The sequence below is a fragment of the Numenius arquata genome, chromosome 3, assembly GCF_964106895.1.
Source record: "Numenius arquata chromosome 3, bNumArq3.hap1.1, whole genome shotgun sequence".
Lineage (NCBI taxonomy): Eukaryota > Metazoa > Chordata > Aves > Charadriiformes > Scolopacidae > Numenius > Numenius arquata.
In genome coordinates, this window is record NC_133578.1 from 41,073,310 (window position 1) to 41,088,364 (window position 15,055).

Genomic DNA, 15,055 nt, shown 5'->3' on the forward strand with positions numbered 1-15,055 from the left:
ACCTGTCAAAAAATAAATACTTTAAAAAAAAGAGAGAAAGAAAAATCACACTATCATCCATATCCCACCATTACAACTAATTAATTTTTTTTTTTTTTTTAATTCCATGAAATACTCTTACCTGGCCAGTAAACAGGAGCTACCTTCTCATGCTTGCTATCATTCCACAACCCATTCCCTGGTGGGAAGAGGAATTCCCTAAGAGAGCCAGGACATGTCAAGACAATTTGCCCCAAGCAAGTCGGCACTGAACGACCCATCAGCTCAGATTAAAGCTAAAAAACCAGCATTGTTTAAGAAACGATTGGACAGCTTCCGCGTGGGGGTGGGACGGGATTACCGTATCCAAACTAGGTCTGAGCTATAACGGATTACCTGGAGAATCTGTGTCCTAACCCTTACTAACAAATGAGTTCGGTTTGAAACACGCTACCAGGCTACACGCACCTTGTTCAGTTGTGCAACAAAATGACCTTCACGGCTATTTATTGGAGTTCTTGAAATCAAAGAATGCCACTTGGAATACATCAACCCCAAGTCCTTTCTTTGCTCCCTCCTTTCCCATTTCCACCACCCCCCCCCAACAGCAATTACCACCCAGCAGATACAATTACAAATTTATCCTCAGTCTCACAGTCTATTTAGCACTCAAATTGTGTCAATCAATTAGTCCAATGTCAGGAACAGCTGTGTTTGAAAAATGGCAAGTAACAAGAAGTGGTGAGAGATAAACCAGAGGCAAAAAGCTCAGCCCTCCCAGAATCACGTTCCATCAGACGAAATTACACTGGAAACCCAATTCCCTTCAGGTTTAATACCAGCTCCTGAAGCACACCAAGCAGTCTTAGAAGCGTTATACATAAGGTTTTTATACCCGATTCCTGTATTTGCAGAGCTCATATCCAAGATAATAGGCTATATATTTTTTTTGTTTTTTGGCACACTGTATTGATTTTATAGCGGGAAGACTGAAAGAGCAGATTTGTTAAGCCAGCAGCCCCGGTAGCAGACCTCAGAGAAGCAACTCCAGGTAACACAGATCTCTGTAAGAAGCCGGCTTTTGGCATTAACAGGTTGAGCCCCTCTGAAAAAAAAAAAATAAGGATAGATGGCTGTAAGAGCATGGCTCACAACAAAACCACTGATCTTTATTTTCTGATGCTAAATTTGTAGATTGCTTTGTCAGGCAACAAGTTCTGCATTACCAGATGCCTTTCTGCCAGCCTGAAAATTGTTGTTAAGTTTGATGGCATATATTTATTCCATCAGTGATACAAAAGCATTTCACCAGCACATACAGAAAACCTTTCTTCACTTGCTCTAGTTCACCAAATAATTATTTTTTCCCAGGGTAATTAGACAAGAATACACAAATATTACTAAAAAACACTGTGTCACCCTCTATAAATAAAACACTGACATTCTGTACGTATACCAACATTATCCCTTGTATCCACACACAAGCATACTATTTCCCAGAGCCCCTAGATTCCTCCACAGTTCATGTAAAGGTTAGGTCACATCACTGTTTCAATGTACTCATTTCATATTAGGGCAGATTTAAATTTCATATTTAATAGACAATGGAATAGCATTACCTTTGGGTAACGCAAAAAAAAAAATGTCCCAAAAGCCCACTTCAATTTTCAACAGATGTTGATTCAACATATTTGTCAGCGTAAATCCTCTTAGAGCTCAGCAACACATTCAGCAAAGGAACACAATCAAGACCAGCACACACACATTTCATACGGGAGAATGGACATTTTAAAGAACGCAGCTTATGAGAAATGCACAGTCGCACAGCAAAGGAATAAGGTTGGAGACATTAAAGTTTAAACTGACTTCTTTTCTAAAGCCACGTAAAGTTCTGTCTAATATTTTCCTAGCAACCCAACTGAAAGAGCTTCAAGTTTGCAATGAGAGAGAAACAAGAAGCGATTGCACAGATTAAAAAAAAAAAAAAAAAGGTAGGTTTTTATCTTTTACTGTTTATAGCCAGTAAAAGCAAACATGATTTCATGTTTCCATGTGAAGACTGTGGTACACTGGCACCACTATAAACAGCCGTATCTGAACTATCTGAACCTAAAGCAATGTGTGTTTTAAAAGGAGAAAAAACGTGAAGCCACAAGAGTCCGACAGGAGACGGGAGCCCAGGGACTTTTCTGCATGTGAAGCACACCAAGAGCCTTCCCTTGCTCTCCTATCACCCTACTATGCTCGCTGATAAATGCTCCATAATTAGAAGACCCAAGTGGGGATGCCTGAAATCCATCTGACCTAAGGGAACAAGTTTAAAAACCTGACCCAGCTTTTAGCGTGCCAGATACTCCTGTACTCCGTTTCTGTCTGCTGGGAGAAGCTGGCAAAAGCAGACAGAAGAGACAGACTCAAATAAATTTGGTATTCAAACATGGGACTAAGGAAAGGATATTTTGGGATGTAGGAAGTACTCAAAAGAAGGCGTCAAAGAAAAAAAAAAAATTACATTTAAGTCAGATACTGGGAAAGGTCAGGAGATATGGAAGAGCAGAGACCAAGAGGGAAGAAACGTTATTCCTTTACGTTCTCTGTGCAGAGCTCCGCGTTCAAGGCATCTGTGGGATTGATTACGAGAACAGTCTGCAAAGAAATCACCAGTGGGACCGCTCAGGACAGAGGCACCAGCACTTCATTGCAGGCAATGTTAAAACACAAGTCACTGACCAACCAACCGGCTAAACCAGTAAACACACAAATAATCTGCTTTTGTGGAACTCGCTTTCAGTAAATTTTCCATTCCGGGAAAGATAAATCAATCTGACAGTAATTACATCTAAAAACTGCAAGTAATGACGTTACGGTGGGAAACACCCAACTCTGAGAACCTATTTTTGAGGAAGGCAGAAGCAGCTGGAGATACAATCTTGCTTGTTTCTTTGGTAGAAGAACACAAGTTGAATAATCCACTCTCATTCACATAAACCTTCTGACAGCAAAGAGGAAAGAAAATTGTTGCTCTGAAACTTAAATATTGCTTTTGCATTTCTTTACACGCCAATGATAACAAGCACTGCCCTACCTAATTACCAAGTATTAAAAATAGGAACACAGCAGTAGTGATGCACCTGGCAATTTTGGTTTACCAAAGGCTCCGATTTCTTGTACAGCAACATATAATACAGAAATAAAATCTAAATGTTTTCTCAAAGAGCACATGAAGCACTGAAGAACTAGAAGGCATCCACTGGAGAAAGGGAGGCTGAGGGGAGACCTCATTGCCCTCTACAACTCCCTGAAAGGAGGTTGTAGAGAGGTGGGTGTTGGCCTCTTCTCCCAAGGGAATAATGACAGGACCAGAGGAAATGGTCTGAAGTTGGGGCAGGGGAGGTTTAGATTAGATATCAGGAAGAATGACTTTACTGAGAGGGTGGTCAGGCACTGGAACAGCCTGCCCAGGGAGGTGGTGGAGTCGCCATCCCTGGAGGTGTTTAAGAAATGTGTAGACCTGGCACTTCAGGGCATGCTCTGGTGCCCGAGATTGTGGGGGTCTTTTGTGTGTGTGTGTGTGTACGGTTGGACTCTGTGATCTCAGAGGTCCTTTCCAGCCATGAAGATAGATTCTGTGATTCAGTGGTTTTGGCAAGTATAGTGCTAGGACTAAGCTGTACCACAAAAGAAACTCTCTCATCTTGCACACAAAGCAGCACGCAGGAAGGAGAAAAGGGCCGTGAAAAAACGAGCTGTGACAAACCAGCAAGGAGCTAGAAGCAATAGGAAATGAAGAGGCTTCCTCACCACATCCGAGACTGGAATACAGCTCGGATTTGGCACTATCAGATCACTTTCCCTGTTGGCTGTCTCCGGCTCCCCTCTTAAATGCTGCGGTAGTATTTAGGTGGATAAAACCATAGGCTGTGCCAAGCGACTGGCTCGCAGGCTGCAGGCAGGCAGAGAGGCAAAGCAGATGCGACTGAACAAATCCCCCTCTTCTCAGATCACACTCAGGACGTTTTACCAAAAGCACATCACCAAGCAATCAACTTTCCAGTCCTAGGTCAGAAGCTTTTAATGAGCAATTAGCTCAGATGCTCATCTTTAGTGGTACCGAACAGTATCTTAAGTCCTGAAATTAACAAAAGTTATTTCAATCTATTCAGTAGAGCTTCCAAGTCAGAATTAGTCACTCAAAGTTTTAGACCAGAGTTGTGCCATTTATATGCAATTATACTCAATACCCAAAACATCCATCTTGCCTTAACCTAGAAATAGCTAGTTTTGTTAAGACTTCATTTTTTTTTTTTTGGTGTCAATTAAAAAAAAAAAAATTATGACAATAAAATCCTTTGAAAAAGGTTGGGTTTAAGACAACCACCCCCTCTTCAGAATTCCACACCCTAAAGCAGTACAGACTATTGGAAATTCACTTACAGGAAAGCATGACACATTGAGGGGATGAACTAACAGAGAACAGGATCGCAAGCTACATGCTGTAGCGCAGGTCAGATCTATCTTGGGCACGTTGCTTCATTTAACCAGGGATACGCTCCCTTCTGCCCAGTTTTTTTGGTTTAGGCATACATCCACGTCCCAAAACAAGCGACCCTCAGTTTCGGAAGCAGTGTTAGGCAGAGTTAGCCCTGTGTCTTCTCTCTCAGAGCCCTAAACTCTCAGCTGGTTCGGACATAAAATTGCTCCTTACTCTGCCCATCAGGAAGTACTTCCCAAGCCTTGCCCTTCACACTTCATACTGCTTTGTTACGTTTGTTTAGTGGCAAAATCAGAAATCCATCCAAACACGCACAGGAAATGCCTTTGGCACCAAGTACCCTAGGTAAGGACAGCTGTCAAACCAGTACAGCAGTCAGAGTTACAGCACGTTCCTGCCAATGTGAAAGTATTCTGTGCTTTTTCCCAGCCTCCTAATACATGACTTCTGCACCCTCTGTAGCCTCAAAAAAAATCCAAAAAACAACCTAGCCCCAAAACAAAAAAAAAAAACACAAACAAAAAACCCCAGCAGCTTTTAACAACCTGACCAGACCTTCCACATGTTCATAACAGAAAATGATGTCACGTGGTCATTCAACTACCTGAAGTCATTTACACGCTGCAAGCACTGTGTGACAACTAGTTCGGTTCCTCCTAAGTAATCTGAAGGTTTTAATTACCAACAGTAAAGTATTGCCTTATTTAGTATTTATTACGCCACACCAAGCTTTAGTTAAAGCTTCTACACCCAGGACTTTTAAGAGTTGCCGTACATTTCTTGCTACCTACCAGCAACACCGGTGGTTCTCCATCCTCAAAATACCAAGAGTACCTGCCAATGAGCCCGAGCACATCAGACTACTCAATTTAAGAGATTACCGTTTCCCATTGCTAATCTCATTCTCCTGTAAGAGGTTACACTACTGACAGTGCAGAGGACAAAGAAGCATACAGTGGCTCTTCACCGGGGGCAATCTACCTTACACCATCTTACTTTTAAGCTTTTAAAACCAGAATTACAGGCAAAGATGCCAGGCTGGAAGCCAGCAATCCAACAGTAACCTTAAACCGCAGTGACGTGTGCCAGAACAACTCACCTCAGCCAGCCATGGTATGAAACGTGCATTCACCAGGAATTGGCCAACACTAACTTGCACAAAGACCAAGCTCGCCCATACAAATGCCTTCTAAAGATATGTACAAAGATACGTGTAAAGATACGTACATTTTTACCTGATGTAAATGTACATATTGGTTATTTTTCCAGCTTTAGCTGGGAAAGTTCTACAACCTACTTCTTGTTCCCTGACTGAAATTAGGTGAACAAGAAAAGGAGAGTATCTTGGGAGTAGATGGTTACGGATGACTTCCCATAAGAAGCCTCACCTTTACTGTGATGAAAGCCCAAACACCAGTTTTGTTTTGTTTTTTTTACCATGTGCAAGGCCAGCTACTCTTCTCTAGTAAACTGAATGATGAGCAAGAGCACCAGGTAACACCAGAAGCTGAGAGATCCAAGATGAAATGCCTGTGCATCTATATCCACTTTCTCTTCCCAGAATCATCTCCTGTATTTAAAAAAAAACAAAACAAAAAAAACACCAAACAAAAAAAAACCCAAAAACCCACAAAACCACACAACCTCTGAAAGCCACCTTACACCTATCTGAAGGAAATTTCAGCTTACTGCAGTCTCCCCACCTCCCATTCCAGTGGGCAACTTCTCCCCCAAAAAGTATTTCAACACAAGCTAGACAACAGCTGATATTCCAGAGCTGCTATTTTAAGGTTTGCCTATGAGTGTTTATGTCTAGCTAGACAGATTCACGGCCCCTGGCAACCTGCTGACTTGACAGGAGGGACAAATACCTTATTTCACAAGCCCAAAATGCGGTGTGGATTACGCTCCTTGAACCAAAGGATGGAAAAAACCAACACCCAAACCAGCACTGAAAGCCTCGCGAGTACACTTGAGCTCCAACTTTAGTCAGCAGCAGGCCTGGAAAAACATCCTTCTAGATGAGGTAATGATTAGTATTACATCCTGCAGACAAGTTCAGCATCTGGGCTTGCAAAGAAAAAGGCTGGGCTTCCCATGTTGTTAATCCTAACGGTAGTCTCTTGCTTGACTGAAATAGGAATCACAGCTCCTAAACAGCTGTTTCCTCGGACAGCGAGAGAACAGCTGAAGAGGACTCAGGCCAGGCATGGCCACAAAAAAAAACAGACAACTAATTATTTAAAGTCGCAATAGGCACACTGTGAGGCAGACTGTGCACTGGGATACAGGCTACAATCACCCATTTAACTCAAATGAGACGGGTCTTAAGATTTTTGTTCCACTCCTTAAACCATCCAAAGCTGCTCCTTCACGCATTTCCTTTGGGATGGATTATAAGTGAAGCCAATGCCATTTGTTGGATATATATATATAAAAAAAAAAAACATTAGGAAAAAGGAGCGTTCAATGAAGAAGAGCACATCTGCTACATAAGATCACCTCAATTTTGGAACGATTCTCAACGCCCTACTGCCAAGCATTGCCTACAGAGTCCTCCTTCCTTCCTACATTTAGGTCAACCAGGCTGAGTCAAGCCCTCCATGAGCATCCCTTGCTTTCCTAACTTTCTATTCTAGATAAGAGACCTGCAGCCAGGCAGGCTTTTTCAGATCATTTGTTCTCTTGGGCTGATACATTAACACTCATAAAGGCAGGAAGTAATGAATTTTTTAAAAATAAGTACAAGCAACTGGTGCGACATAAAACAGACTGTTTCGAAAGGTTTCTCTTGGAACATTTATCCGGCCTACAGAAGTCTCCACGCATCTCTTAAATGCCACATACTGCTCAAAAAAGTTCCACCACTATACTAATGAGGCACACAGATCTTGCATGGGCATTACTTAGTATATCCTTAGGGAAAAATCTGCTTTAAATGCCCTGGTTTGCACTACAGTTCAATAAACTTTGCATGGCTTGTGTTCCCATATATAAATATCCATTCTGCTTGTGTTAGCTTCAACTGTTACCAAATCGTTTCTATCTCTATTTATGCATGTCACCTAAATTGTTATATAAACCAGATAATTCTCCCCACAAATTATCCCCTCAGTTTAAAAGCCAGGCCTTTAGATTCCATATATAATGATCATGGCATATCTTCGCTAGTCCTGAAACTCCAATTCGGGCTTCTAAAATTACTTAGTGCCTTCTTACTGTAACCAGTAAAGCTGGCTGGCTTTACCTGCCTTTTGAGCTATTTCTCAGCTACACTTCTGCACCTTCATAGGAGTGTAACATCCCAGCTTTTGAATCAATAAGAGTGAAAGTCAATGCCCAAACTAAAAACTTCAGTGAAACAATCAAGCTTACGGTCTATAAACTGATTGTGCCAATTACTAAAAAAAAAAAAAAAAAGTAATTATCTATGCGTAAGTATTTAGTTGACAGCTTTTGAAAGGGACAGAGTGTACAAAGAGTGAATAAGCACCCCTCATAACATTACTGTCTTTAATAGTAAAAATAAAAGTTATGTTGCTTCAATTACTAACTTCAAACTAGCTACCAGCTAAAGAATTCTACTCTGTAGATTGCTGGATGAAAAAGAGAAGACTTCTAACAGAGATGACGCAAGGAACGACTGTTTTTACAAGCAGTGTAACACACATCTGTTTGCAAAACAAGGCGTAAATGACTTTCCTAATAAACCCAAGAAATTTACCTTGACCCTGTTCTTCCTCATTCAAGAAAAGAAAACCCTGCAACTAATATTATCTGCCTATAAAAGCAGTATCTCATTTACACAGATGGGAGTTCCTCATTGGATTGGCAAAATTCTTTCTGCTCATGTAACACTTGACTATTACTGTAGCTAGCAAAGAGCAGAGTGGAAGTTGGGAGGAAAAATAAAATAAAATAAAATATTCCCCCAGAAACAATGTCTCAAGTTATCACATCAAATCCATCTAATTCGAGCAGGAAGGCAGTCCCTGTAAGGTTTAGCATCCCAGGACTCTGCCTTCCCAAACCAGGCGTACCGCAGCCCGAGAGCACGGAAAGATGACCTCAGAGCACACGTACACGGTGACTGGTGGCCGTGCTGGCACAGACCTCGAGGAGTATCACACTGCTAGGCTTTGCAAACACTGCTGGCGTGTATTCACAGAGAGGAATAAAACAGCCCCAAAGTTTCCATTGACCTAAACACAGAATAATCTACTGGCGTCAACGCGAGGCTGAAAGGGGAGAAGCCCACCATCCATCAGCTTCGCTCTCCTCTGTAGGAGCTGACACCCAGAAAAAAACAACCTCAGCGACACAAGCTAGGTGCGCGGACAGCAAATCCTGAGTGGCTGTCACCTGTTCCAGTTAGAAACCGAGAACACCATGTTCTTATTTCAACTATATGCACGTATTTGCCATCCGTTTAATTGCCACGTAGGTCAGAAACCCAACAGGCAGATTTAGTGGTGCGGTACTACCCTTTCCTGATGGGCAAGGTGATCTACAGTAACCGCATCTTCTACCTCCGCTCTAAACAAAGTGATAAACTACTTGCCGCTGACCTATTTCAGAAACTGCCTCAAGCATTAAAACTTACTACTACTGCTCAACATTACTAATACTGCTCCTAAAACCCTGTCACTGCAATACGCTTCGCTTTTACAATTTCCTTCCGCTTGCTCAATACTTCCTCCTAAGACAGTTCTCCCATCCCACGGGGGCGAAGGCTGCCTTCTTCACTGCACAAGGCTCTCTTTCGGTCCACACACAAGACTGCACATACACAGCAAGACATCCTGGTTGCAAACCCCCCCCCAGAAAAAAAATAAAAAAAATTCTGCTTCAAACAGCAGGAGTTTAAGAGTCTTTACAAGTCTTAATATGTCCTTGCACACGGGTACAGCAAGAACTGTCCATTTTTTAAGACATCTGACAATTACAAAGTGCAACAACTAGAAAATGTCAAAGCGGCACGGCCCTTTTGGAGGAAAACCAAAACCAGACAAGATGCACACATTTCGATTTACTCCCAGAGATCCCCGGGTAAAAGTACCTCTATGAATAAATCTCATTTGGATGCTTTTCCAGGCTCTCATCCGAACACAGCAAAATGAGATTCTAGAATCTGCTAATAACTTGCAAGCACCTGTGGCTTCTGGATGACAAAGGAAGATCAAAGGAAAAGAGAAGAGTGAAAAACCTGCGCACAAACAACAGGTCTGTGTCTCAGCTTTGCCAACACCTGCAAGGAAGGCTGCAAGAGCCAAAATGCCAGCAACCCTTGTACCCTTCTCAACATGAAGACTCTCAGCATCTTTACCAGGAGGAGACACAAGGCTTACTTTATATTTTTAAGAGTTCTTAAGATCATAAGGAAAGTTTAATCTGGGATGCCTTGTGTGGAGAACAGACAGTTAAACAATGAAACTATTATATGTGCATAAAACCCAAGACAGAGTAACGCAAAGAGTTAAAATAATATGGGAAAATGCTGAACCTTGAACTTGGCAGTTCACAGTTTTATCACTCAAGGGAAAAGATAAAAGGCGTCCTTCTGTTGGGCTTTCTGACCAAATGGAGTTGTGCTTTAAACAATCCTCAGAAGAAAGGAAAGAAAAAAAAAAAAACCCACCAACACAAAACTACACAAAATTTAAGGCCTCAATCCAATCCACAATACAGTGAAAAGCAGTACGTAAGCTAAAGAAAAGTGAAAGGAGAGAAACATGCAACACTGAAGGACAACCTAGGCCCTCCGTTACGGATTGATGTTTCCCTTGATAAAATGACAGCACAGCCAAGGCACACTTGCGGAATTCAAACCCTCATCCCAAAGCCATTCCTAGGATGTTATCATGACTCAAACTCTAATAGACAGCACAATCCCTCTTACTTGCTATCTTATGTCCAGGACATGAGACATTCTTCTCCTCCCACCTCCAACTCCATCCCTAGCAACTTTCCTATGTTCTCTTCATACTGCCACAAAAATCGTGACTTCTGGAAACACACTAAATCACTCACACAGACATGAGTCTACTTCACGTGTTCCAAAGATGCTACAGACCACTACAAAAATGGTACACAAGACTAGTAAAGGCTTCCCATGTCAGGGCTAGTGATAACATCTGAGGTTCACAATGCTACAGCTAACTCCATCCAAAAGCCAGCTGCCACCAAATATAAGCTGCACGTCGGCATTTATCTGATACTGCTGCAACTGTGATTGAGGAAAGGAAACCAAGAGAGACTTAAATCTCTTCTAGAGGAGCCACTTATCTCGCAACCCATCTTGGGGTCAGACCACCAGGAGGCGGGGAGCAGACACACATAACCCAATCTAGGGGAAGAGGGTGGCCACCTTCAGCAGCAGCCAGCATCAGACCAGCTTAGACATGGTGGAAGAACAACCCCACAGCTGCTTGTCCGCATCTCAGGCTGGGGCTGCTCACCTCCCCCTTTGGAAGGCTGTGGGGAAAAAGGATGCAGAACAACGTGTGCCAGAAAAAAAAAAAAAAAAAAAAAAAAAAAAAAGCCAAATTCATGGAATCATGGAATTGTTGGAGTTGGAAGGGACCTTCTAGAGATCATCTAGTCCAACTCCCCTGCTAAAGCAGGATTGCCCAGAGCACATCACTCAGGACTGCATCCAGGACGGTCTTGAAGACCTCCAGAGAAGGGGACTCCACCGCCTCCCTGGGCAGCCTGTTCCAGGGCTCTGGCACCCTCACCGGAAAGAAGTTCTTCTTCATATTTGAATGGAACTTCCTATGTTCCAGTTTGTGCCCATTGCCCCTTGTCCTGTCACTGGGAATCACTGAAAAGAGTCCGGCTCCATCCTCCTTCAACCCACCCTTTAGGTACTTATAAGCATTGATAAGGTCTCCCCTCAGCCTTCTCTTCTCCAGGCTAAAGAGTCCCAGCTCCCTCAGCCTTTCAGGTCACGTCACCCTTTCATGTCATGTCATCCTATTCACCCTTGAACCAACGCACCCGTACCCAACGGGCAAGGGCAAGGAGGTAGAAAGCAACGGGCCGCCCGCTGGTTTTAACGGTCTGAAGGCAGATCAGGCACAACGCGGCGTCCAGCGAGCAGCAAGCCCAACTCAGCAGGAGGGGAGCGCGGTTCGTTCCAAGTGAGACGGCACGCTTCTGCCCACACCCAGCTGCAGCCTTCTGCTTTACGTTTTATTCGTTTATATGTATCCATAGAGCAAAAAAAAAAAAACCAACCAAAAAAAACCAAACAAACAAACAAACAAAAACCAACAAAAAAACCCCGAGCGGCCTATTTTCTGCCTCTCGGTCACTAGCACCAGACAATTAATTTCCCCCCGGCTGAGGGGCTGGAGCAGGGAGGGATTTCTGCCGGGGCTGGCGCCGCACCCCCTTTCCCCCGATACCCCCCTCTCCTCCCTCCTCCCCCCTACCCCCCCCAAGATGAACACTTCACGGGCTTCAGACCGAAGCGGTGCCCTCGCATCACAAAACAGGCCGGCACCGCTGAGGCGAAGGCGATTTTTTTATTCCTTTTCATCAACCTGCCCTTGGACGGCCGCGGTGCCGGCGGCCCGGGGGCGCCTGCGCGGCGGCTGGGGTGGGGGGGGGAAGGAAGCCGGGGGTGGGGGGGGGGGGAGGGGGGGGGTGGTGTCTCGCCGCCCGCCGCTCACCTCACGGGCGATCTGGTTGAGCGCATCGTCCTCCGCCGTCAAGCGCTCCCGGTTCGGCAGCCGCTTTCGCCCGGCCCCTTGCGTCCCCATGGCGGACCCGCTCCTTCACCGCCGCCGCCGCCACCAGCCCCGGCCCTCCCGCCGCCACCACCACCGCCGCCTCTGCCCGCTCGCCGGCGCCGGCGTGAAGAGCGGGGCCGTCACCGCCCCCCGCCCCGCGCATGCGCCTCCGCCCCCCCCCGCCCTGAGGGGACGGGCCGGGCGCCGCCTCACGCCCCTCACCGACCCCCCTGAAAGCGGGACGCGGGGCTTAGGGGGGTTTGACCTCGTTCCCCCGTCCTTTTCCGCTCGCCTCATCCCCCTTCCACCGCCGCAGCTCCCTCAGCCGTGGGCGGCCCCGCTGGGGACCCCGTCCCCGCGGCACCCGCGCCCCTGGCCGGGCACGGCCCTGAGCTTCCCGGCTTCCCCCGGTGACCTTCCCTCCCGAGGCCTCGCCTCCGCAAAGCTGAAGAAAAATTCCCTGAAATCGGGGAAACGGGCGTGGAATCCTCACCAGCTGTAAACCGGGGTGGTGGTGGTGGGGAGTTTTCTGCCAGAAATACGGGGGGAGTGGGCAAGGGACCCGTCCCCTCCTGCCCCGAACCTTCACCCGGCCCCGTAGCCCCGCGGGATCCCATCAACCGTGAATTTTCCTATTAAGTGTAAGCGGACGTGATTAATTCTAGTGTCAAATCCATCAGTGCCTAATTAATTCACGTTGACAAGGAGCATGTATTCTCTGGGATTCCTGCCACAGCCCTTGTACCTCAATTTTCACAATAATTCCTTAAATATGAATTATAAGTCTCTCAAGCTCAGGGCACCAAATGCATTACATAGATCCGTGTCTGAAAAAAAACCCACCCACCCCCTTACGGGCAAAGACCATCAAGCTGCATTTAATCTGTGCGACTTAATCCTACCATCGATTCCAACTTGGTAAAGGTAAAAGGCACCACTCTGGTCAGCCCAACGTTTACCTGGCAGTTTTTGGTCTCAAAATTGGAAAGTTATGGGTTGGATGGATGGACCACTCGGTGGATAAGGAACTGGCTGAATGGCCACACACAAAAGGTTGTGGTCAATGGTTCAATATCCAATTGGTGGCCAGTGATGAGTGGAGTTCCTCAGGGGTCGGTACTGGGACCAGTGCTGTTCAACATCTTTGTCGGAGACATGGACAGTGGGATAGAGTGCACCCTCAGCAAGTTTGCCGACAACACCAAGCTCGGTGGCATGATCAACATGCTGGAGGGAAGGGATGCCATCCAGAGGGACCTGGACAGGCTTGAGAGGTGGGCTCGTGCAAATCGCATGAAGTTCAACCAGGCCAAGTGCAGGGTCCTGCACCTGGGACGTAGCAATCCCAGGCACAAATACAGGTTGGGCGGAGAATGGCTGGAGAGCAGCCCTGAGGAGAAGGACTTGGGGGTGTTGGTGGATGAGAAGCTCAACATGAGCTGGCAGTGCACACTGGCAGCCCAGAAAGCCAACCGCATCCTGGGCTGCATCAAGAGAAGGATGGCCAGCAAGTCACAGGAGGTGGTTCTACCCCTCTACTCTGCGCTCGTGAGACCCCACCTGGAGTACTGTGTCCAGCTCTGGAGTCCTCAACACAGGAAGGACATGGACCTGTTGGAACGGGTCCAGCGGAGGGCCATGAAGATGATCAGAGGGATGGAGCACCTCCCCTATTAAGACAGGCTGAGAGAGCTGGGGTTGTTCAGCCTGGAGAAGGGAAGGCTCCAGGGAGACCTCATAGCAGCCTTCCAATATCTGAAGGGAGTCTACAGGAGAGCCGGAGAGGGACTCTTTGTCAGGAGATGTAGTGACAGGACAAGGGGTAATGGTTTTACATTGGAAGAGGGGAAATTTAGATTAGATATTAGGAGGAAATTCTTTCCTGTGAGGGTGGTGAAGAACTGGAACAGGTTGCCCAGGGAAGCTGTGGATGCCTCATCCCTGGAATTGTTTAAGGCCAGGCTGGATGGGGCTTTGAGCAACCTGCTCTAGTGGAGGTGTCCCTGCCCATGGCAGGGGGGTTGGAGCTAGATGATCTTTAAGGTCCCTTCCAACTCTAACCATTCTATGATTCTATGATTTTATGGTTTTCACATACAACCACTGAGATTTGGGTCATCCTGAAATTCAAAACCGTGTCAAACGGTTTAATATATCATCCCTTCTTCCCGTGAGGGCATGTATCAGAGCATAAAGCAACTGGTGGCTCTATTAGGAAAAGAAAAAAGACATCCCAGTTTTAGTAGAATCCCTTTTCCCCGGAGGGTATAGATGCCCTCCATCAATCCCAGGCCGGTACTTGTTCTTGAGAAACTATTTAATTCTCACTCGTTGCTTTTTATACGAGTGACATCAAGGTGCCTACTTATAGCCGGTGCCTGTGCTGAAGTGATGGTCTCTGTGTTGTTGCCGTCTGCTTTTCCACAGCCACGCTGCCTGCCAGCACCCAGCACCACACGTGGAAACGCACACCTCTGAGATGCAGAGTAGACTTCAGAGTAGATGAGTGACTGAGAGCTCCTAAGGAATTCCTCCTGATCAGCCACCCCAGCAGGTAGGTCCCTGTCCCGGTTTGAGCGACACAGGACTAATTTCTCGTCTAATGCCTGGGAAAACTGCACTTTCAGAAGACTCTAGTGTCTGAATTTGTGAAAATATTTACTTTATAGCCAGCTAAGGTATGTGGTTTTCAAGATCTCAGTGTGTTCGAGCCTTGCCAGGTGCAAGGATGAGGAGGAGCGAGACCCGGGCAGTTGACCCAAGCTGGTCAGCAGGATTATTGCATACCATGAACATCACTTTCAATATAAATTAGAAAGTTTGCTGAGGAGGTCTCTCTCTCCTGAGG

The 15,055-nt window shown here is 45.8% G+C and overlaps 1 protein-coding gene across 4 annotated transcripts in view; it reads right to left on the bottom strand.

Moving 5' to 3' along the window:
* LRRFIP1 (LRR binding FLII interacting protein 1) overlaps nt 1-12,328 on the bottom strand; it is a 137,228-nt gene extending 124,900 nt beyond the window's left edge. For 2 of the 4 annotated variants that reach the window (XM_074145089.1, XM_074145088.1), the window contains exon 1: nt 12,148-12,328. In XM_074145089.1, coding sequence (XP_074001190.1) covers nt 12,148-12,237 — 90 coding nt within the window. In that variant the 5' untranslated portion in view covers nt 12,238-12,328. The remainder of the gene's footprint in view (nt 1-12,147) is intronic. The other 2 variants (XM_074145090.1, XM_074145086.1) reach the window with 1 other exon arrangement.
* Nucleotides 12,329-15,055: the final 2,727 nt, after the last annotated feature.